The sequence below is a fragment of the Mytilus trossulus genome, chromosome 10 (genome assembly GCF_036588685.1).
Source record: "Mytilus trossulus isolate FHL-02 chromosome 10, PNRI_Mtr1.1.1.hap1, whole genome shotgun sequence".
Taxonomy (NCBI): Eukaryota; Metazoa; Mollusca; class Bivalvia; order Mytilida; family Mytilidae; genus Mytilus; species Mytilus trossulus.
Window position 1 is genome coordinate 77917132 of NC_086382.1, and position 25825 is coordinate 77942956.

At 33.3% G+C, this 25825-nt stretch overlaps 1 protein-coding gene across 1 annotated transcript; it reads left to right on the plus strand.

Annotated features, from left to right (window-relative positions):
• Nucleotides 1-8247: 8247 nt before the first annotated feature.
• LOC134688206 (uncharacterized) lies at nucleotides 8248-24056 on the plus strand. Its single transcript, XM_063548678.1, has 6 exons — nucleotides 8248-8600; nucleotides 19888-19996; nucleotides 20585-20896; nucleotides 21413-21580; nucleotides 21881-22156; nucleotides 23760-24056. The coding sequence occupies exons 1-6, from the start codon at nucleotides 8248-8250 to the stop codon at nucleotides 24054-24056; spliced, it is 1515 nt and encodes a 504-aa protein (XP_063404748.1).
• Nucleotides 24057-25825: the final 1769 nt, after the last annotated feature.

Below are 25825 nucleotides of genomic sequence, written 5' to 3' on the forward strand. Positions count from 1 at the left end.
AGAAAATTTATAAAAATGACCATATAATTGATATTCATGTCAACACCGAAGTGCTGACTACTGGGCTGGTGATACCCTCGGGGACGAAACGTCCACCAGCAGTGGCATCGACCCAGTGGTGTAAATAGTTATCAAACGTACCAGGATTATAATTTTATACGCCAGACGCGCGTTTCGTCTACATAAGACTCATCAGTGACGCTCAGATCAAAATAGTTAAAAAGCCAAACAAATACAAAGTTGAAGAGCATTGAGGACCCAAAATTCCAAAAAGTTGTGCCAAATACGGCTAAGGTAATCTACTCCTGGGGTAAGAAAATCCTTACTTTTTCAAATAATTCAAAGTTTTGTAAACAGAAAATTTATAAAAATGACCATATAATTGATATTCATGTCAACACCGAAGTGCTGACTACTGGGCTGGTGATACCCTCGGGGACGAAACGTCCACCAGCAGTGGCATCGACCCAGTGGTGTAAATAGTTATCAAACGTACCAGAATTATAATTTTATACGCCAGACGCGCGTTTCGTCTACATAAGACTCATCAGTGACGCTCAGATCAAAATAGTTAAAAAGCCAAACAAATACAAAGTTGAAGAGCATTGAGGACCCAAAATTCCAAAAAGTTGTGCCAAATACGGCTAAGGTAATCTACTCCTGGGGTAAGAAAATCCTTAGTTTTTCAAATAATTCAAAGTTTTGTAAACAGAAAATTTATAAAAATGACCATATAATTGATATTCATGTCAACACCGAAGTGCTGACTACTGGGCTGGTGATACCCTCGGGGACGAAACGTCCACCAGCAGTGGCATCGACCCAGTGGTGTAAATAGTTATCAAACGTACCAGGATTATAATTTTATACGCCAGACGCGCGTTTCGTCTACATAAGACTCATCAGTGACGCTCATATCAAAATAGTTAAAAAGCCAAACAAATACAAAGTTGAAGAGCATTGAGGACCCAAAATTCCAAAAAGTTGTGCCAAATACGGCTAAGGTAATCTACTCCTGGGGTAAGAAAATCCTTAGTTTTTCAAATAATTCAAAGTTTTGTAAACAGAAAATGTATAAAAATGACCATATAATTGATATTCATGTCAACACCGAAGTGCTGACTACTGGGCTGGTGATACCCTCGGGGACGAAACGTCCACCAGCAGTGGCATCGACCCAGTGGTGTAAATAGTTATCAAACGTACCAGGATTATAATTTTATACGCCAGACGCGCGTTTCGTCTACATAAGACTCATCAGTGACGCTCAGATCAAAATAGTTAAAAAGCAAAACAAATACAAAGTTGAAGAGCATTGAGGACCCAAAATTCCAAAAAGTTGTGCCAAATACGGCTAAGGTAATCTACTCCTGGGGTAAGAAAATCTTTAGTTTTTCAAATAATCAAAGTTTTGTAAACAGAAAATGTATAAAAATGACCATATAATTGATATTCATGTCAACACCGAAGTGCTGACTACTGGGCTGGTGATACCCTCGGGGACGAAACGTCCACCAGCAGTGGCATCGACCCAGTGGTGTAAATAGTTATCAAACGTACCAGGATTATAATTTTATACGCCAGACGCGCGTTTCGTCTACATAAGACTCATCAGTGACGCTCAGATCAAAATAGTTAAAAAGCCAAACAAATACAAAGTTGAAGAGCATTGAGGACCCAAAATTCCAAAAAGTTGTGCCAAATACGGCTAAGGTAATCTACTCCTGGGGTAAGAAAATCCTTACTTTTTCAAATAATTCAAAGTTTTGTAAACAGAAAATTTATAAAAATGACCATATAATTGATATTCATGTCAACACCGAAGTGCTGACTACTGGGCTGGTGATACCCTCGGGGACGAAACGTCCACCAGCAGTGGCATCGACCCAGTGGTGTAAATAGTTATCAAACGTACCAGAATTATAATTTTATACGCCAGACGCGCGTTTCGTCTACATAAGACTCATCAGTGACGCTCAGATCAAAATAGTTAAAAAGCCAAACAAATACAAAGTTGAAGAGCATTGAGGACCCAAAATTCCAAAAAGTTGTGCCAAATACGGCTAAGGTAATCTACTCCTGGGGTAAGAAAATCCTTAGTTTTTCAAATAATTCAAAGTTTTGTAAACAGAAAATTTATAAAAATGACCATATAATTGATATTCATGTCAACACCGAAGTGCTGACTACTGGGCTGGTGATACCCTCGGGGACGAAACGTCCACCAGCAGTGGCATCGACCCAGTGGTGTAAATAGTTATCAAACGTACCAGGATTATAATTTTATACGCCAGACGCGCGTTTCGTCTACATAAGACTCATCAGTGACGCTCATATCAAAATAGTTAAAAAGCCAAACAAATACAAAGTTGAAGAGCATTGAGGACCCAAAATTCCAAAAAGTTGTGCCAAATACGGCTAAGGTAATCTACTCCTGGGGTAAGAAAATCCTTAGTTTTTCAAATAATTCAAAGTTTTGTAAACAGAAAATGTATAAAAATGACCATATAATTGATATTCATGTCAACACCGAAGTGCTGACTACTGGGCTGGTGATACCCTCGGGGACGAAACGTCCACCAGCAGTGGCATCGACCCAGTGGTGTAAATAGTTATCAAACGTACCAGGATTATAATTTTATACGCCAGACGCGCGTTTCGTCTACATAAGACTCATCAGTGACGCTCAGATCAAAATAGTTAAAAAGCAAAACAAATACAAAGTTGAAGAGCATTGAGGACCCAAAATTCCAAAAAGTTGTGCCAAATACGGCTAAGGTAATCTACTCCTGGGGTAAGAAAATCTTTAGTTTTTCAAATAATCAAAGTTTTGTAAACAGAAAATTTATAAAAATGACCATATAATTGATATTTATGTCAACACCGAAGTGCTGACTACTGGGCTGGTGATACCCTCGGGGACGAAACGTCCACCAGCAGTGGCATCGACCCAGTGGTGTAAATAGTTATCAAACGTACCAGGATTATAATTTTATACGCCAGACGCGCGTTTCGTCTACATAAGACTCATCAGTGACGCTCATATCAAAATAGTTAAAAAGCCAAACAAATACAAAGTTGAAGAGCATTGAGGACCCAAAATTCCAAAAAGTTGTGCCAAATACGGCTAAGGTAATCTACTCCTGGGGTAAGAAAATCCTTAGTTTTTCAAATAATTCAAAGTTTTGTAAACAGAAAATGTATAAAAATGACCATATAATTGATATTCATGTCAACACCGAAGTGCTGACTACTGGGCTGGTGATACCCTCGGGGACGAAACGTCCACCAGCAGTGGCATCGACCCAGTGGTGTAAATAGTTATCAAACGTACCAGGATTATAATTTTATACGCCAGACGCGCGTTTCGTCTACATAAGACTCATCAGTGACGCTCAGATCAAAATAGTTAAAAAGCAAAACAAATACAAAGTTGAAGAGCATTGAGGACCCAAAATTCCAAAAAGTTGTGCCAAATACGGCTAAGGTAATCTACTCCTGGGGTAAGAAAATCTTTAGTTTTTCAAATAATCAAAGTTTTGTAAACAGAAAATTTATAAAAATGACCATATAATTGATATTTATGTCAACACCGAAGTGCTGACTACTGGGCTGGTGATACCCTCGGGGACGAAACGTCCACCAGCAGTGGCATCGACCCAGTGGTGTAAATAGTTATCAAACGTACCAGGATTATAATTTTATACGCCAGACGCGCGTTTCGTCTACATAAGACTCATCAGTGACGCTCAGATCAAAATAGTTAAAAAGCCAAACAAATACAAAGTTGAAGAGCATTGAGGACCCAAAATTCCAAAAAGTTGTGCCAAATACGGCTAAGGTAATCTACTCCTGGGGTAAGAAAATCCTTAGTTTTTCAAATAATTCAAAGTTTTGTAAACAGAAAATTTATAAAAATGACCATATAATTGATATTCATGTCAACACCGAAGTGCTGACTACTGGGCTGGTGATACCCTGTCTACATTGCTATTTTTTCTGTAGAAGATTATCATAATTTGTTAATATTTTGTCAAGAAGAACATTTTCATTTCGTATCATACAAAATTTATTTCAATTGGTACCTTTTTAATAATTTTTTTTCTGTTTGAAATGGCAGAATTTGTTTTTCCTTTTGCTATTTTTTCTTTTGATACTGAGGAAGCTTTTTTTAACTAGTTACGGCTTTTGTTTACATCATAATTTTGAAGCAAATCATATTCAGTTTCTAGCTTTAAAATATTTATTTGTGTTTTCTGTTGAAGTTTTTTTTTAGTTTGAATGCATATTTAGTTGACAAAAATCTTCCATTTACTCTTTTTTCTCTTCCAAATTTTCCACTTTAATTTTCTGATCTTCAATTTGAGTTTCCGATTTTGTTGCATTTTGAATATTTAGTCTATCTTTAGTTTATCTTTAGTTTATTTTATTTTGAGTTCATGAGCAAAAAAAGACAAAAAGGTGAAGAAAAGACAAAGACAATAAGAAAACGTATGTAAAAATGCTGTAATCATTAAGCTATTTACGGTTTCGTGATTTTGTTTTAACTTTAGAACGGTAAAGGCCGATAATGTATGCCTCATGTAGCCATAAAGCGATGTTAAGTATAAACATGTAGCCAATTACCCTGAAATGTAGTAATTTACCGCTAAAAAAAGTAGCCATATACCGCCATCATGTAGTAATTTACCGCCAGCAAGTAGCAGTATACCGCCAGAATGTAGCCATTTACCGCAAAAAAAGTTTGGGTTTAGATTGCAGTGTAGAAACGATATATACGCAATAAAATCAAAATTAAAAATCGTCTGAAGATAAAGGTGAGGTTAATGAGACGTATAACGGTATGGATAAGGATAAAGTTAAGTACAAGGTAACGTCTACGGATAAGGTTAAGCATAATTTACGTCAGATGACAAGGATAAGTATAAAATAAGCTCTGAAGATAAAGAGAGGTGTAAAGAGTGAGTGTTGATAAACTGAAAATTATAATATAGTAGCGGAGAAGTCTTTAGATAAATATATGTCATTGTATAAGATTTAGATAATATTTCAGAAAAACGAATTATCAATACACAAAGAAGTCATGTAAAATAAGATGCTTTCTCATTACAATTCATATCATTTTTTTCTGTTTAGCATTTTATTTCTGTATTGTGTAAACATTTAGAAAAAAGAGTGGGTTTAGATTGCAGTGTAGAAACGATATCTACGCAATAAAATCCAATACAAAAATCGTCTGAAGATAAAGGTGAGGTTAATGAGACGTATAACGATATTGATCAGGATAAGGTTAAGTACAAGGTAACGTCTAAGGATAAGGTGGATCATCATTTGGCCACACCTACAAAACACCACGTGACGAGATGAACTACGAAATGAGCGAGGTTTAACTACAATTCTTAATTATGGTATTGAAGGTCTTTTGTTACAGACTACGACTGAAAGACAATCACTGTTAATATAAGGTATGCATTTGGTTTAATTTTAAAATGTAAATAATAGAAATGATATTTAACCTCTAAACAAAAATGAGATAAGACGAACGAATTGTAATATAAAAAAAACACATTATTTTAGATTATTATATGTTTTATTACCTCAAGAATTAGCCTTGTCAGTGTGTGTTTAATGATGTATGTTTCTAGAGGTGAAAAAGAATGCGACACACCAATGGCAAAAATAAAAGTGAATTACCACAGCGAAGCAACCCACAGAAAACGGAAGATTGAGAAAATTATGTGGTCCTGCATAACTACACTCAGTTGTTTAAAAAATTGTTGATTCCTATCAATATTGTTTGTATCCCACAAAAACTGACAAACAAGTAGTATTCCCAAGGTTACTTCCAAGAATGAATACAGTTAGATCCAACTTAGAGATAGAATCAGCTTTCTTATCCGTCTACAACACAATTAATTTATATCATGGATACTTTATTCATACTTTGATATAAAAAAGTATTTTTTGGCAATTTACATATTCGCATTTTTATACGCTCGCATATCCTTATTGTGAAGAATTAAAAAAAGTTAAAAAGGGAAGTTATCCGGAAATGTTAACGACGAGGATAAGGTGAAGTTTTTGTTTAGTCTGTTAATATTGATAAATTCAAGGGTATCCCTTAGAGTACGATTTGATCAGGGATAAGTGTAAATTGACATGTGTGTTATGTTTCAGGGTAAGAAATGAATTGAACTGTTAAGGCTAAGTATTAATTTTAGTCTATGTGAATGGCTAGGATAATTTATGAGCAGTGTTATATGGTAAAGTTGGTAATTAGTTTTCAACTTGAGTTTTATGTTGATGATAAGTGACCGGAAAAGTAAAACCTTTTTTTGTACTGTTGATTTTAAATCTAAATATGTCTCCCTATTTATAGGAGTGGCGATGGAAGCATATGCTTGTGAATAAGGATCTTTAATTTCATGCGGCAGGGAAAATACTCAAAATTTTATATCTGATTTTGAAGTCCATAATTATTGTCCTGAGGAATTTCTAAGAAGACAAGGATTCGAGATGCCAAAATCGGAACCTTAGCTCAAAATTTATGACTAGATTTTATATTCGACATTGATGGAATAGTGGGAACTTTAAATAATTTTTCCAGCATTCTCACGCCTTTTTCATATATAACTCTGCTGCAGAGAAAACAGGCAAGTCTCATAGATGTGTTTCAAATCTTAAGGAAACACGTGTGTCTGCATCACTATAATTCAGTGGGACAGCAGTACTTAAGATGGTCCAAAAGTATGAAAATTTGCGATGGAGATGGATTTGATTTTCACTTTGTGTTATTGCCAAAAGCGGGGAAAATCAAATTTCAAAAGTACAGTAAAAAGGATTTGAATGAAGTCCAATGGTCATATTATGATATATTTAGAAAACAACTTTCGTGCGTCATCAAGCGCCTTGATGGAGAAAACATTTCACGAAATACTTTTAAAAAGAACGTCATTTCAGATATTCGAAAACTTGATGTCTTACCTGATGACAGACAATTTATTTTGCAAATAATGCATTTAGCCTTGTCTCAAATTGAAGAAGTGAGCAATTTTGAACCTGTTCTGATTGCCTTCAAATTCGTCGCCAGAGATCGTTGCGATCGCATAGACTTAAAAATGTGTTTGAAGCTGCAAGAGTTACTGTTCATGTTGCGCTTACTATCTCATCTCCAATATTAAACCAAAGTTTATTTTGGTCACGATTTGGTATTCAGGACTTGGTTGGAGAACGAGGTAATATTGTTTCCGCACTCTCGATTTCGTCCTGTGCAAACTTTCAAAGTAACTTAGATGGAAGAGGTATGGATATAACAGCTGATCTTAGGAAAATACTTCTTTTTCCTAATTCATTAACATTCATACAATTTTATGCAGTCACTCCGCATTTGCATTCGAAATATCTTCACCCTGTTTTTGGAGCAATTGTATCCTGTGGAATGCTTCATGAAAAGGTACAAGTTGCCTTAGAAAACCATGCACGGGAATATATAACACTCACCTCTGAAAACGTTATGAAATTGAACCGAGTAAATGCGCGATTAGAAGTTGTTTGTGAGAACATATTAAATACTAATTGTCTCCAAGCTGAAGACTTTATTTGCTTAGATATGGTTAAAGAAATTATTGAAAAATATCCTTTACTTGTTCCTTTTACCGAGAACTGTATACCAACATACAGATTCATTGAAGCACTTCGCTCAATTCCGCAGCACATTGCAACTACTCTAAACGATTTGTTTAATGATTACAACCGTAAAGGTGGTTTTCTGAATGTGTGGAAAGCATATCAGTATGAAACAGCGAATGAATTTTTCTAGAGAGGAAGACCGAATGCCTTTAATGACAACATTTGTGCCATAAATCTAGGTCCTGGAGGATCAAAACCTTCCCGTGCAGCAACTTGGGAAAAAGGATTCCTTGCACTAGAAGATAGCACGACTTGTGCAATGAATGAAAGATCACTCCAACCGCTGTACTTCTGGAAACTATCTGCAACAAACAAAGACAGAATTCGACGTATCTCAAACTTTTCTGATTTATATACTGCCTCTCATAACGTTATCGGTAGCAGAGCAATACCGTCATTGTTGTAGCGCTAAGGGACATTGTTCACAACCAGGAGTGAAATAAAATATTTAAAGTTGAAAAAAAAAAAAAAAAAGCAATACTTATTCTTATACAAGATATTCTATACGATCCGAAAAAAGTAGCAAAATGTAACAAATCATTGTTATCAGACTTAAAAATGAGAGACTTATCTGATTGGGAAAAAATTACAGATTCTATAACTTTAGACACTTTATGTGATCGAATTGGGAATAAAAAGTTTAACAGGTCACCGTATGTGTTTGGTCGTGTTTTGGAGCTTTTAGAACAATGGAATATAGATATAAAGGAGGTGCTAAAAGCGGGACTTACTCATCAGAAGCTTATTTTTTTCCCCGACCTGCGTACGTATGATTCCAATAGAAATCCTAGCATCCATTGGAGTGGACTAGGAGTTCTACGACTTGGTTCTGGAGGTGTAAGTTCAGAAAACCTAGAAAATAGGGCAAAAACACTGTCAATGGAAACAATCATATACTTAGATGAAAATATGTTAGTGTACAAATCAAAATTCGAAGCAATTATGACAAATCATAACAATGACTTTTTGTTTCCATTGATGTGCATCATCTTGGAAAGGCTTCCAGACGATATTCTTCTTTCCGATAGTCTTATGCACCTGTTGCCGTACTTAACATGCTTAGGTCTTATGCAAAATAATTGGTTTGTTCATTTTAGAAACATTGAATTACTGCATAAAAAACTTGTGGCTGAAATTTCGCATTTCATTCAGCTTCTTCAAAGCTGTGAGATTTTGTCTTTTTTCTCACGACCAAAGTTGCGACATTTGCTGCTGAAACGCTTACATGAATCTAGTGTTTCTGATATTGCTGTAGACGACAACGTCACGAAAATGCTTAGGATACATTTGCCAGCAGGAAATAAAGCCAGATGGACCTCAACGGAAATGGAAGTTATGGACAATGTGCTAACCTTGAACTGTCAAAATACAAAGTTAGCATATACAGAATACCCCAGACTTTGCAAAAAAGTTGAAATACCCGACCGTTCTTATGCCTCAATTAAGATAAAATATTTCAGAATTAAAGCTTTACAGAAATATTCATAGTATTTTTTTATTTGGCTTGCCACATATGCAGAATTGGTATACCTTGGCAATGTTCTAGTAAAGAGATTGCATTAGACAAGGACATCTACCACTTTGACTATAGATCAAACCTAACACTCACCCTAACTTACCCCAACTTTTTGTATGACCAAATGATGGGGTTAAGATGTGCGTATACAAACAATATGTTCGGAATAAATTCTTATTAGAAGGTATAATGAGAATAGGGTGAGGTTAATGATGAGGATTAGGCTGAGTTTAAGGTAAAATAAGGTTCAGTTTAAGTTTAAGGGTAATAATAAGGATACGATTTAGATTAAGGTTAAGTATAAAGATATAGCTAATGATAAGGATAAGGTTAACTATAAAGTTGAGGGCATTGAAAGAGATAATGATTTGTGCAAGTTTACGGGTACTATTAAGGATAGTGATAGGTATATGGTTGGATATAATTTTATGTTTGAGGGAAAGTTACCTAGATGAGTGCTGAGTGGGTCATGTGGAATAATGCAGTAGAGAATACGTCTATAGATCAGTGAAAGTCATGGAAGGATTCAAATAATTCCATCCGGCAAACTCAAAGAAAAGACGGACCCATCTACTGTTTTGGGTCAGATTTTGCAAAAAATGTGCATGTCCCAAAATTTGGTTCTACTTCTTTCCTTTTTACTTGTGAGCAAGGTTTTTTTTTGTACTTCAGAAAAGGAATTGATGATTGGGATAAGATTTGGGTTGGGATCCGATATGTAAGAAATAAAATCCATTATACAATCCTGATCAGATTATGGTTGATGATAAGATTAAAACACTTTTAAGGTTATCTTAGCCTTTCGGACTCATGGAATTTAAGGGTTATTGTTGTTTTTCGATACATGTAACTTGGCATTTCACAAGGTCATGTTTTTCTCTGACAGTTTATGACGTCTTTACACTAAATCCATTGGATGTTGGATGTGTACGGATTGATAGTTTAGTCTTAGATGCATGATGTTTTTTATTAGATGTTAGTGGCTTTGTCAGATAACTGCGAGTACTCTCATATCTGTTCCTAGTGTCTTTTTGTTGTCAGGATGTACAAGTACCCGGCCACGTCCACTTGTATTTTTGTCCATCTGATGAGTTAAGCCTTTTTCAACTGATTTTTATAGTTCGTTCTTATGTTGTACTGTTTTACCACTGTCCCAGGTTAGGGGAAGGTTGGGATCCCGCTACAATGCTTAACCCCGCCACATTATTTATGTATGTGCCTGTCCCAAGTCAGGAGCATGTAATTCAATGGTTGTCGTTTGTTAATGTGTTACATATTTGTTTTTCTTTCATTTTTTTTATATAAATAAGGCCATTAGTTTTCTCGTTTGAATTGTTTACATTGTCATATCGGGGCCTATTATAGCTGACTATGCGGTATGAGCTTTGCTCAATGTTGAAGGCCGTACGACGACCTATAGTTGTTAATGTCTGTGACAGTTTAGTCTCTTGTGGACAGTTGTCTCATTGGCAATCATACCACATTTTCTCTTTTATATTCATGTTTTAAAGGATAATATAAGGTTCAGTATAAGGTTATGTCTAAGACACATTCACACACATACAATACGATGAACATACACATGAACACTTTTATCAACACACAAACACACACACAATTTGTTTTTGTCCCGGCCGATAAAGCTGCTAATAATATTATTATTGTTTGACGTAAATTTTACATTGAGGTTCTGAAACAGGAAATCACCAATTCACCAACATTCCAACTGACTCCATTTTCAGAAAACGAAATCTGTAACAAATATAAACTTTTAGCCACCGCTTTACAAGCAGAGCCAAATACAATGAAAGTCCCAACTATGTATTGGCTTCCGAAGCTACACAAAACCCCTTACAAATATAGATTTATTTCGTCTTCAAGCCATTGTTCAACTACTAAATTGTCTATTATTCTTACCAGCACACTTGGTACAATTAAAAACCTTATAATAAATTGTTCAAATAAGGCCTTCGAAAATAGTGGAATAAATTACTTTTGGAGTGTCAAGAACTCGTTGGAAGTACTTGATAAATTGCATGCTTATATTGGTGATTTTAAATCTGTTCAAAGTTTTGATTTTTCTACCCTGTATACCACATTGCCTCACATTCTCATTAAGAAAAAATTCACACACCTAATTAAATGGGCATTCAAAAAATCAGAATGTGAATATATATGTTCTAACTCTTTTAGGTCATTTTTTAGTAGCAATAAACATAAAAACTATGTTAATTGGACATGCTTTGATACTATATATGCCCTTGAATTTTTACTAGATAACATTTTTGTTCGCTTTGGGGATTCCGTATATCGTCAGATTATCGGAATTCCAATGGGGACTAACTGTGCACCACTTATTGCGGACCTCTTTTTGTACGAGTTACAATTTATGACAAAAATAAGCAAAGACCCATCAAAACAACATCTGATAAACAAATTTAATAATACTTTTAGATATTTGGATGATATTTTGGCTCTCAATAATGACGACTTCAGTATGTATATTAATGAAATTTATCCTGGTGAACTTACTTTAAATAAAGCTAATACTAACAATGACCACTGCCCTTTTCTCGATCTTGATATTTATATCACTAACGGAAAGCTGAATACTAAAATTTATGATAAAAGGGATGATTTTTCATTTCCTATCGTTAATTATCCGTTTTTAGATGGTGACGTTCCCTTGTCACCATCTTACGGTGTTTATATATCTCAACTTGTACGATTCGCTCGTGTATGTAACAATGTTTTAGATTTTAACGAGAGAAATTTATGTATTACTGAAAAATTATTACACCAGGGTTTTCGATATCACAAACTAGTCAAAACATTTACTAAATTTTATCATCGGTATAAAGACATCATTCGTAAATATAGCTCAACATGCAGACTTTTTATACGTTCAGGTATTTCACATCCAATTTTTTATGGAAATATTCTTTATAAAGCACAAAGGTGTCAGTATTCACCTCATAAACTTACAAAACCTTTGAATAGACTTATTAAGAAGGGGTATAATTACGATACTGTTGTCAAGTCATTAAAGATTGCATATTTTGGCGTTAATATTGAGTCACTGATAAGGTCTTTGCGTCGGAACTAAACACATTTATTCTAAAAACAGTTGTTGGCATGACACGGGTTATGTTCTTCTCATATATGTTATGATGGTATGATACTAAACCCCTTACGGGAAGGATTGTGCCTGATGTTCATTTGATGAAATCATAATCTTTCAGTCAGTTTAATTGAAGTCTGGAGCTGATTGAATTTTAATGTGCGTATTGTTATGCTTTTACTTTTCTACACTGGTTAGAGGTATAGGGGGAGGGTTGAGATCTCACAAACATGTTTAACCCCGCCGCATTTTTGCGCCTGTCCCAAGTCAGCAGCCTCTGGCCTTTGTTAGTCTTGTATTATTTAAAATTTTAGTTTCTTGTGTACAATTTGGAAATTAGTATGGCGTTCATTATCACTGAACTAGTATATATTTGTTTAGGGGCCAGCTGAAGGACGCCTCCGGGTGCGGGAATTTCTCGCTACATTGAAGACCTGTTGGTGACCTTCTGCTGTTGTATTTTTTTATTTTGGTCGGGTTGTTGTCTCTTTGACACATTCCCCATTTCCATTCTCAATTTTACACACACATTATGAAAGGCCATTGAATTTTGAATAAGTTACTGCAGTGTAAAACGCATGGGAAAAAATATAATGCCACATGTGGATTTACATTAACTTTAATAATTTTGTAATAATTTTTAGGATGATTGCAAACAATTAGCTTTAAATTGGTGTCTAGATGATGAAAATCCGTTGAGAATTGAGTAAGATACAACTATTTAAAATGAATGGGTTAAAACAATCAAATGCCATTTTTCTAGCCTTTAACATAAAACATCGTTCCCCTCCACATTTCGCCCTTTTTAATGCTGAGACTTTGAAGGGTATAGATGTGCAAAGGTAGTCCCTTAATTTTGTAGTAACTTCTTTATTCCTTGATAAATCTTTGTGAGTTTTTTTTTTAAATGTGTAGAAATTATTGGACTAATTTTTCAGCTAATGAATTTCTATATGAATTTTTGTTTTCGTTATATAAAATTGAATTGTCATTTTAATTATCCTTTTAAAAGTGTATGTGGTGACGTCACAATAAAGTTTCCAACATAAGGGGAATCTTAGGGTTAATTACATAAGGTTTTGTTGACAGGTGGGTTTTGCAGCAACATAAAAACTTTTGATTTTTCTACACTATACACTACTATTCCCCATGCTCAGTTGAAAGATCGACTTCACCATCTCATAAAACAGAGCTTTTTCTATAAACATGGGAATCGTAGATACAAATTTCTTGTTTTGGGATACAATAATTCATATTTTGTAAAGAATCACACTGAATCTTCCAGAAAATATACTGAAGATGATATTATTAAAATGCTGGACTTTTTGATCGACAATATATTTGTTGAGTTTGGAGCACCCACCTAATTGTGCACCCCTGCTGGCTGATTTGTTTTTGTATTCGTATGAAGCAGAATTTATTCAGAACCTTCTAAAAGGCAAAAAGAAAAAGCACCTTGCGAAATTCTTTAATTTTACTTTCCGATATATTGATGATGTTTTATCATTGAACAACCCATACTTCAGCCAATACTTACATCTCATATATCCTAGTGAACTTGAAATTAAGGATACTACTGATACTAGAAGGACTGCTTCATACCTTGATCTTTTCCTAAATATTGACGTAGATGGACGACTTCACACGAAAATCTATGATAAACGGGACGATTTCAACTTCCCAATTATCAATTTCCCATTTCTTAGCAGTAACATACCCTCTGCCCCTTCGTATGGTGTTTACGTATCACAATTGATACGTTATGCACGTGCTTGTTCACACTATACGGACTTCATATACAGGAGTGTGCTCCTTACGCAGAAACTGCTCCAACAAAGTTATGAGGAGGACAGATTAAAATTGACACTTCGTAAATTTTATGGACACCATCACGAATTGGTGGATCCATATGATGTCTCTTTAACCAAACTAGCTAAGGACATTTTTACCACATGGTAGATTGTGGTTTGTCATTATGTCGTCTTATCTTTTAATTACCAAACGTGACTTATTCCCGATTGTGACTGTTTTGCTGTATGTGAATTCGTATTACTATAAGACGTGTTTCTGTACTTGTTTATCCCAAATTCATGTATTTAGTTTATATGTTTAATGTTATATTTGTAATTCTCATCTTCTCATTTTGTCAAATGTGTTGACGTCTTTTTATTATATTTAGGTGTTACGGATAGAAAAATTAATCACCGCCTTTATTAATTATATTTAATTTTGTACGATTAATTACGTTTGAAGTTGGATTCATAACAAACTGGACATATACATATTACAGTTAATTGCTATTAATAAGTATTGCAATATGCATTTTGTTTTAATGAATTATCAGTATTTAGTTTTAATATAATCTTAAAGCAATCCTAATTCTAGCTCACTTTTAAATTATAGTTTTTCATAGTTATCAAAAGTACCAGGATTCATGTGTGACGTCATGCTGTTTCTAAATTTTATAAATTCAAATGTAGCATAACGTTTGCCTTTTCGCCATCGTATGTGACGTCATTTTTTTAATTGCGTTAACGCCTGGACTGATTCTGGTGTGTCTATGCTGTATTGAACTTGGCATCATGTATTCGGGTTTAGTTTTCTGTAATAAGTTAATACTTTAGTTTCATTATGAACATATCTTTCACATTCATTTGTTAAAATTTACTGTTTGCAATAGCATGAATCGTTCTACATAATAGTGTTCTTATCCCGGGCATAATACAATGCCGTATTTAGCAAAACCTTTTCAACTTTTGATCTTCAGTGCTGTACAACTTTGTACTTTTTTCACTTTCGATCTTATATATCTGGGCGTTATGTATTCGGGTTTAGTTTTCTGTAATTAGTTTTTACTTCAGTTTTATTATGTATATCTCTTTCATATTCATTTGTTAAAATTTACTGTTTGCAATAGTGTGAATTGTATATAATATGAATGTTCTTATCCTGTGCATACAAACAATGCCGTATTTGGCAAAACCTTTTCAACTTTTGATCTTCAGTGCTGTACAATTTTGTATTTTTTTCGTCACTGGTGAGTCTCGTGTGGACTAGACGCGTTTTTGGCGTATTGAATTTTAAACCTGATGCTTTTTGTTATCTATTAATCATGCTTTTCTATGTCTAATATGTTCTGCTTTTTATTTGTATTGTAGTCCTGTAATATTTTGTTTTCATTTCAATGTTATATTTAACTGTGCCATTAAAGTGCGAGGTTTGGCATGCCTTAAAACCAGGTTCAACCCACCACTTTTATTCCTCTTTAAAAGTGTCCTGTACCAAGTCAGGAAGATGGCCATTGTTATAATATTGTTCGTTTCTGTGTGTGTGTTGCATTTTAACGTTGAGTCGTTTCTGTTTTCTCTTATTTTTGAGATAAGACGTGGCACGGTACTTGTCTATCCCATATTCATGTATTCGGTTTTGATGTTATATTTGTTATTCTTGTGGTGTATTGTCTGTTGCTTGGTCCGTTTCTGTGTGCTGTTGCGTTTCGGTGTTGTGTCGTTGTTCTCCTCTTATATTTAATGCGTTTCCCTCAGTTTTGGTTTGTTGCCCCGATTTTGTTTTTTGTCCATGGATTTATGAGATTTGAACAGCAGTATACTACTGTTGCCTTTATTTACGATTCCAAACGCCAAACGATTTTTAACAAGTATGATTCTATGTAAGAGTTTAGGATATCAATATTTAGACTTTCCGTCCGTAAGTCGGTCCGTCTGTCCGTCCGTTTGTAATACAGATATAATGTTATCTAAAACCTACAAAGAAAAATCAGGAAAAGGGCTTTGAACGCATGAAACGTGATGTTTTCATTTTTCAAAAGATAATAAGGTTCATAATAAGGTTATATCTAAAAGACAACTTACAATACATAACACTTTTTTCTGGTTAGCAATGTATTTCTCTATTGTGTAAACGACAAGAAAAATGATTGGGTTTAAGTTCGAAAAAAAATCCAACATAAAAGTAGTCTGAGGATACGGATTAGGTTAATTATAAAATAAAGGTAATGAATAAGGATAAGGTTAGGTAAAAGGTTACGTTTTAGATTAAAGATAAGGTTAAGTGTAATGATAAGGATAAGGTTAAGTATAAGATAAGGGTTAGGTTAAGTATAAAATTTCGTCTGAGAAGAAGGTTAAGGATAAAATTATATTTGAGGATAAAGATAGGATTAAGTATTGAGTGTTAATAAACTTAAGATTAGAATATAGTGGCGAGCGAATAAGTCTAGAGATGATAAGTCATTGAATAAGATTGAGATAGTAGTTCAGGAACACAAAAAGAAGAGTATGATCACTATACAGTTTTGGTTAAGATTTTGTATTCCATTTATAAAACCGTAGCATTATTTCTAAATAAGGTGATGTAAAATACGATGCTTTCTACTTCAATAAGTATCATTTTTTTCTGGTTAGCAATGCATTTCTGTATTGTATGAACTTTAAGAAAACTGATTGTGATTAAATTGCAGTGTAGAAACGTCATGCACGACATATAATCTAAAATACAAATCGTCTGAGGATAATGATAAGTATAAGAGTAAGGATAAGGATAAGGTAAAGTACAAGGTTACGTTTAATAATTAAGATAAGATTACGTCTAAGGTAAAGGGTAATGATAAGGATAAGGTTAAGTATGCTATTACGTCTGAGGGTAATGTTAAGTTTAAAATTACTTTTGAGGATAAAGAAAAGATTAAGCAGTGAGTATTGATAAACTTAAGATTATAATATAGTAGCGAATAATTCCAAAGTTGAATATAAGTCATTGTATGAGGTTGACATAGTATTTCAGACAAACGGATCAGGATCATAGAAAGAAATGTATGATCACTCCACAGTTTTGGATAATATCTTGTATTCCATTTACAAAACCATTACAATTGCTAAATAAAAGTCATATAAAATTAGATGCTTTCTACTTGTATAACATATTCATTTATCATGGAAGCAATGCATTTCTGTATTGTGTAAACTATGAGAAAAATTCTTGGGTTTAGATTTCAGTGTAGAAACGAAATATAATCCAAAACAAAAAGTCGTCTGAGGATTCGAATTTGGTAGATAATGAGAAAAAGGATAATGATGACGACAAGGTTAAGTACAAGCTAACGTCTAAGGTTGAATGTGGTGTTGACTATTACCCTCACCCTAACCCTAACCTAAGTTGAACTTTTACGATTACATACGCCAAACAATAATTAACAGGTTTGTTTCTATGTAAGAATGAAAAAAATGCCCGCTATTTATATATTTAAATTGCCAAATCAATAGCAGTATCCTTATGACTTCAGTGAAAAGAGTATATAACACTAGATTTATTATAAAACTGCAAGTTGGAGATGTAATCATGTACAAAACAAAATCCAATATTAAAGTCATCTGATGATAATGCTACGGTTAATGATAAGTTAACGGGTGAATATAAGGATAAGGTTAAGTATAGGTTACGTCTTACGATGATGATAAGGTTAATGATAAGGTTTAGGGTAATTGTAAGGATAAGGTTAGGTATAAGATTGCATCTGAGGATTAGGTTTATACTAAAATATTTTTTTTGGGTAAAGATAGTATTAAGCAGTTAGTGTTTAAATTTTATGATTATAATAAAATAGCTAAGTATATATATGACAAGTCATTGTATAGGGTTCAGATAGTAGTTAAGACCAACTAGTCAGGAATACACAAAAAGAGTATACTCACTATACAGTTTTGGGAAAAAGGTTTTATTCCTTTTACAAATCCATTGCATTATTGTTAAATAATGTCATGTAAAATAATAAGCGTTCTTGTCGCATTTTATTTAGCTTTTTTCTGGATAGCAATGCATTTCTGTATTGTGTAAACGTTAAGAAAAAAGGATTTGGTTGAGATTGCAGTGTAGAAACGATATGAACAGAATACAATCCAGTTTAAAAATCGTTTGAAGAAAAAGATAAAGATAAAGATAACAGTAAGGATAAGGATAAGGTTAAGGTTAAGTTCAAGGTAACGTCTAAAGATAAAGACAAGTTTAAGTAGAAGGAACATGATGATGATAAGGATAAGGTTAATTATAATTCCCGTTTGAGGACAAGGATGAGTGTAACATTAGCTAGCGAAGATAAAGAGAGGTATAAGATATAAAAACAGAAAAAAATACTGAAATTCGAGGAAAGTTCAAAACGGAAAGTCCCTGATCAAATGGCAAAATCAAAATCACAAACAAATGAATGGACAACAACTGTCATATTCCTTACTTGGAACAGGCATTTTCTTATGTAGAACATTGTATTAACAACGATGCGTGAATAAAACAAATATGCATAAAGGTAAAATTCTCAAAATAGGGAGTACAGCAGTCAACATCGTATATAGTGAGTGTTGATAAACTTAGGATGATTAGGATAAGGTTAAGTATAAGATTAAGAGTAATGATTAGGATAAGGTTAAGTATAAGATTAAGAGTAATGATTAGGATAAGGTTAAGTATAAGATTAAGAGTAATGATTAGGATAAGGTTAAGTATAAGATTAAGAGTAATGATTAGGATAAGGTTAAGTATGAGATAACGTCTGAAGATAAGGATAAGTATAAAATTAGTTGTTTTGAAGATATAGAGAGATGTAAAGAGTGAGTGTTGATAAACTTAAGATTATAATATAGTAGCGGATAAGTCTATGACAAAAATGATTAGGTTGAGATGAGAGTGGAGAAACGATATGTACGAAGTAAAATCCAATAATACAGTCGTCTGATGATAAGGTTTTAGTTAATGATAAGTTTAATGGGAAGGATAAGGTTAAGTACAAGGTAACGTCGTAGGATTAAATAACGTATAAGGTTAAGGGTAATGATAAGGATAAGGTTAAGTATAACTAACGTCTAAGGACAAGAATAAGTTTAAAACTAGTTTTGAAGATAAAGAGAAGCGTAAAGACTGAGTTTTGGTAAACTTAGGATTATAATACAATAGCGGATTAGTCTATAGATAAATGTAAGTCATTGTTTAAGGTGAAGATAGTATTTCAGACAAACGAATCATGAATACTGAAAGACGTCATGTAAAACAAGATGCTTTTTAATAGCAATTCGTATAAATGTTTTCTTGTTACCAATTTATTTCTGTATTGTGTCAATAGTTAACAAAGCTACCAGGCTTATAATTTAATACGCCAGACGCGCATTTCGTCTACATAAGACTTATCAGTGACGCTCAGATCAAAATAGCTATAAAACCTAGCAAGTACAAAGTTAAGAGCATTGAGAATCCAAAATTAAAAAAAGGAGGACCAAATACGGATAAGGTCATGTATGCCTCGGATAAGAAAATCCTTAGTATTTCGAAAATTCATACTTTTGTAAACAAGAAATTTATAAGAATGACCAATTAATTGATAGTAATGTCAACACCGAAGTGCTGACTACTAAACGTTTAAAAAAATGAGTGGTTTAGATAAACTCATCATAGATACCAGGATTAGATTGAAGTGTAGAACAATATGTACGAAGAAAAATCAAATAATAAAGTGGTCTGATGATAATGTTAAGGTTAATGATAAGTTTAACGACAGGGATCATGTTCAGTACAAGATAATGTGTAAGGATAAGGTTAAGTATAAGGTTGAGGGTAATGATGAGGATAAGGTTAAATATAAGATTAAGGGTAATGATAAGGATAAGGTTAGGTATAAGGTTAAGGGTCATGATAAGGATAAAGTTAGGTATAAGGTTGAGGGAAATGATAAGGATAAGGTTATGTATTAGGTTGAGGGTAATGATAAGGATAAGTTTAAGTATAAGGTTAAGGGTAATGATAAGGATAAGGTTAGGTATAAGGTTAAGGGTAATGATAAGGATAAGGTTAGGTATAAGTTTGAGGGAAATGATAAGGATAAGGTTATGTATTAGGTTGAGGGTAATGATAAGGATAAGGTTAGGTATAAGGTTGAGGGAAATGATAAGGATAAGGTTAGGTATAAGTTTGAGGGTAATGATAAGGATAAGTTTAAGTATAAGGTTAAGGGTAATGATAAGGATAAGGTTAGGTATAAGGTTAAGGGTAATGATAAGGATAAGTTTAAGTATAAGGTTAAGGGTAATGATAAGGATAAGGTTAGGTATAAGGTTGAGGGTAATGATAAGGATACGGTTAAGTATTAGGTTGAGGATAATGATAAGGATAAGGTTAAGTATAAGGTTGCGGGTAATGATAAGGATAAGTTTAGGTATAAGGTTGAGGGTAATGATAAGGATACGGTTAAGTATTAGGTTGAGGATAATGATAAGGATAAGGTTAAGTATAAGGTTGAGGGTAATGATAAGGATAAGGTTAGGTATAAGGTTGAGGGAAATGATAAGGATAAGGTTAGGTATAAGGTTAAGGGTAATGATAAGGATAAGGTTAAGTATAAGGTTGAGGGTAATGATAAGGATAAGGTTAGGTATAAGGTTGAGGATAATGATAAGGATAAGGTTAAGTATAAGGTTGAGGGTAATGATAAGGATAAGATTAGGTATAAGATTAAGGGTAATGATAAGGATAAGGTTAATTATAAGATTAAGGGTAATGATAAGGATAAGGTTAGGTATAAGGTTAAGGGTAATGATAAGGATAAGGTTAAGTATAAGGTTGAGGGTAATGATAAGGATAAGGTTATGTATTAGGTTGAGGGAAATGATAAGGATAAGGTTATGTATTAGGTTGAGGGTAATGATAAGGATAAGTTTAAGTATAAGGTTGAGGGTAATGATAAGGATAAGGTTAGGTATAAGGTTGAGGGAAATGATAAGGATAAGGTTATGTATTAGGTTGAGGGTAATGATAAGGATAAGTTTAAGTATAAGGTTGAGGGTAATGATAAGGATAAGGTTAAGTATTAGGTTGAGGATAATGATAAGGATAAGGTTATGTATTAGGTTGAGGGTAATGATAAGGATAAGTTTAAGTATAAGGTTAAGGGTAATGATAAGGATAAGGTTAGGTATAAGGTTAAGGGTAATGATAAGGATAAGGTTAGGTATAAGGTTAAGGGTAATGATAAGGATAAGGTTAGGTATAAGGTTGAGGGAAATGATAAGGATAAGGTTATGTATTAGGTTGAGGATAATGATAAGGATAAGGTTAAGTATAAGGTTGCGGGTAATGATAAGGATAAGTTTAGGTATAAGGTTGAGGGTAATGATAAGGATAAGGTTAAGTATAAGGTTGAGGGTAATGATAAGGATAAGGTTAAGTATAAGGTTGAGGGTAATGATAAGGATAAGGTTAGGTATAAGGTTGAGGGAAATGATAAGGATAAGGTTATGTATTAGGTTGAGGGTAATGATAAGGATAAGTTTAAGTATAAGGTTAAGGGTAATGATAAGGATAAGGTTAAGTATTAGGTTGAGGATAATGATAAGGATAAGGTTAGGTATAAGGTTGAGGGTAATGATAAGGATAAGTTTAAGTATAAGGTTAAGGGTAATGATAAGGATAAGGTTAAGTATTAGGTTGAGGGTAATGATAAGGATAAGGTTAGGTATAAGGTTAAGGGTAATGATAATGATAAGGTTAAGTATTAGGTTGAGGATAATGATAAGGATAAGGTTAAGTATAAGGTTGCGGGTAATGATAAGGATAAGGTTAGGTATAAGGTTGAGGGTAATGATAAGGATAAGGTTAAGTATAAGGTTGAGGGTAATGATAATGATAAGGTTAAGTATAAGATTAAGGGTAATGATAAGGATAAGGTTAGGTATAAGGTTGAGGGTAATGATAAGGATAAGGTTAAGTATAAGGTTGAGGGTAATGATAATGATAAGGTTAAGTATAAGATTAAGGGTGATGATAAGGATAAGGTTAGGTATAAGGTTGAGGGAAATGATAAGGATAAGGTTATGTATTAGGTTGAGGGTAATGATAAGGATAAGTTTAAGTATAAGGTTAAGGGTAATGATAAGGATAAGGTTAAGTATTAGGTTGAGGATAATGATAAGGATAAGGTTATGTATTAGGTTGAGGGTAATGATAAGGATAAGTTTAAGTATAAGGTTAAGGGTAATGATAAGGATAAGGTTAGGTATAAGGTTAAGGGTAATGATAAGGATAAGGTTAGGTATAAGGTTAAGGGTAATGATAAGGATAAGGTTAAGTATAAGATTGCGGGTAATGATAAGGATAAGGTTAGGTATAAGGTTGAGGGAAATGATAAGGATAAGGTTATGTATTAGGTTGAGGGTAATGATAAGGATAAGTTTAAGTATAAGGTTAAGGGTAATGATAAGGATAAGGTTAAGTATTAGGTTGAGGATAATGATAAGGATAAGGTTAAGTATAAGGTTGAGGGTAATGATAAGGATAAGGTTAGGTATAAGGTTGAGGGAAATGATAAGGATAAGGTTATGTATTAGGTTGAGGGTAATGATAAGGATAAGTTTAAGTATAAGGTTAAGGGTAATGATAATGATAAGGTTAAGTATAAGATTAAGGGTGATGATAAGGATAAGGTTAAGTATTAGGTTGAGGATAATGATAAGGATAAGGTTAGGTATAAGGTTGAGGGTAATGATAAGGATAAGGTTAGGTATAAGGTTAAGGGTAATGATAATGATAAGGTTAAGTATTAGGTTGAGGATAATGATAAGGATAAGGTTAAGTATAAGGTTGCGGGTAATGATAAGGATAAGTTTAGGTATAAGGTTGAGGGTAATGATAAGGATACGGTTAAGTATTAGGTTGAGGATAATGATAAGGATAAGGTTAAGTATAAGGTTGCGGGTAATGATAAGGATAAGTTTAGGTATAAGGTTGAGGGTAATGATAAGGATACGGTTAAGTATTAGGTTGAGGATAATGATAAGGATAAGGTTAAGTATAAGGTTGCGGGTAATGATAAGGATAAGTTTAAGTATAAGGTTAAGGGTAATGATAAGGATACGGTTAAGTATAAGATTAAGGGTAATGATAAGGATAAGGTTAGGTATAAGGTTAAGGGTAATGATAATGATAAGGATAAGGTTAGGTATAAGGTTAAGGGTATTGATAATGATAAGGTTAAGTATAAGGTTGCGTCTGAGGATAAGGGTAAGTATAAAACTAGTTTTGAAGATAATGAGAGGTGTGAAAAGTGAGTGTTGATAAACTTAAGATAATATATATTAATATAGTAGCGGATAAGTCTATAGATTAGTATAAGTCATTGTATAAGGTTAAGATAGTCTTTCAGACAAACAAATCATAAATACACAAGGACTAGTATGATAACTCTTTAATATTCCATTTACAATTCCTTTGCATTATCTTAAAATATAGTCGTGTAAAATAAGATGCTTTCTACTTGCAAAAACATATTCATTTTGTTGGGAAGCAATGCATATCTGTATTGTGTAACGAGGACAAAAATGGTTGGGTTTAGACTACTATGTAGAAACGATATGTATGAAGATAAATACAATAATACAGTCGTCTGGTGATCAGACTGAGGTTAATGATAAGTTTAACGGTAAAGTTAAGGTTAAGTACAAGGTAACGTCTAAGGATAAGGTTACGTATAAGGCTAAGGGTAATGATAAGGATAAGTTTAAGTATAAGATTAAGGGTGATAATAAGGATAAGGTTAAGTATAAGGTTGAGGGTAATGATAAGGTTAAGTATAAGGTTGAGGGTAATGATAAGGTTAAGTATAAGGTTGAGGGTAATGATAAGGATAAGGTTAAGTATAAGGTTAAGGGTAATGATAAGGATAAGGTTAAGTATTAGGTTGAGGGTAATGATAAGGATAAGGTTACGTATAAGGTTGAGGGTAATGATAAGGATAAGATTAGGTATAAGATTAAGGGTAATGATAAGGATAAGGTTAAGTACAAGATTAAGGGTAATGATAAGGATAAGGTTATGTATAAGGTTAAGGGTAATGATAATGATAAGGATAAGGTTAGGTATAAGGTTGAGGGTAATGATAATTCTAAGGTTAAGTACAAGGTTGCGTCTGAGGATAAGGGTAAGTATAAAACTAGTTTTGAAGATAAAGAGAGGTGTGAAAAGTGAGTGTTGATAAACTTAAGATAATATATATTAATATAGGAGGGGATAAGTCTATAGATAAGTATAAGGTTAAGATAGTCTTTCAGACAAACAGATCATAAATACACAAGGACTAGTATGATAACTCTTTAATATTCCATTTACAATTCCTTTGCATTATCTTAAAATATAGTCGTGTAAAATAAGATGCTTTCTACTTGCAAAAATATATTCATTTTGTTGGGGAGCAATGCATATCTGTATTGTGTAACGAGGACAAAAATGATTGGGTTTAGACTACTATGTAGAAACGATATGTACGAAGATAAATACAATAATACAGTCGTCTGGTGATCAGACTGAGGTTAATTATAAGTTTAACGGTAAAGTTTAGGTAAAGTACAAGGTAACGTCTAAGGATAAGGTTACGTATAAGGCTAAGGGAAACGATAAGGATAAGTTTAAGTATAAGATTAAGGGTGATGATAAGGATAAGGTTAGGTATAAGATAAAGGGTGATAATAAGGATAAGGTTAAGTATAAGGTTGAGGGTAATGATAAGGATAAGGTTAAGTATTAGGTTGAGGGTAATGATAAGGATAAGGTTAAGTATAAGGTTGAGTGTAATGATAAGGATAAGGTTATGTATTAGGTTGAGGGTAATGATAAGGATAAGGTTAGGTATAAGGTTAAGGGTAATGATAATGATAAGGTTAAGTATTAGGTTGAGGATAATGATAAGGATAAGGTTAGGTATAAGGTTGAGGGTAATGATAAGGATAAGGTTAGGTATAAGGTTAAGGGTAATGATAATGATAAGGTTAAGTATTAGGTTGAGGATAATGATAAGGATAAGGTTAGGTATAAGATTAAGGGTAATGATAAGGATAAGGTTAGGTATAAGATTAAGGGTAATGATAAGGATATGTTTAAGTATAAGATAAAGGGTGATAATAAGGATAAGGTTAAGTATAAGGTTGAGGGTAATGATAAGGTTAAGTATAAGGTTGAGGGTAATGATAAGGATAAGGTTAAGTATTAGGTTGAGGATAATGATAAGGATAAGGTTAGGTATAAGGTTGAGGGAAATGATAAGGATAAGGTTATGTATTAGGTTGAGGGTAATGATAAGGATAAGGTTAGGTATAAGATAAAGGGTAATGATAAGGATAAGGTTAAGTATAAGATTAAGGGTAATGATAAGGATAAGGTTAGGTATAAGGTTAAGGGTAATGATAATGATAAGGTCAAGTATAAGGTTGCGTCTGAGGATAAGGGTAAGTATAAAACTAGTTTTGAAGATAAAGAGAGGTGTGAAAAGTGAGTGTTGATAAACTTAAGATAATATATATTAATATAGTAGCGGATAAGTCTATAGATTAGTATAAGTCATTGTATGAGGTTAAGATAGTCTTTCAGACAAACAAATCATAAATACACAAGGACTAGTATGATAACTCTTTATTATTCCATTTACAATTCCTTTGCATTATCTTAAAATAAAG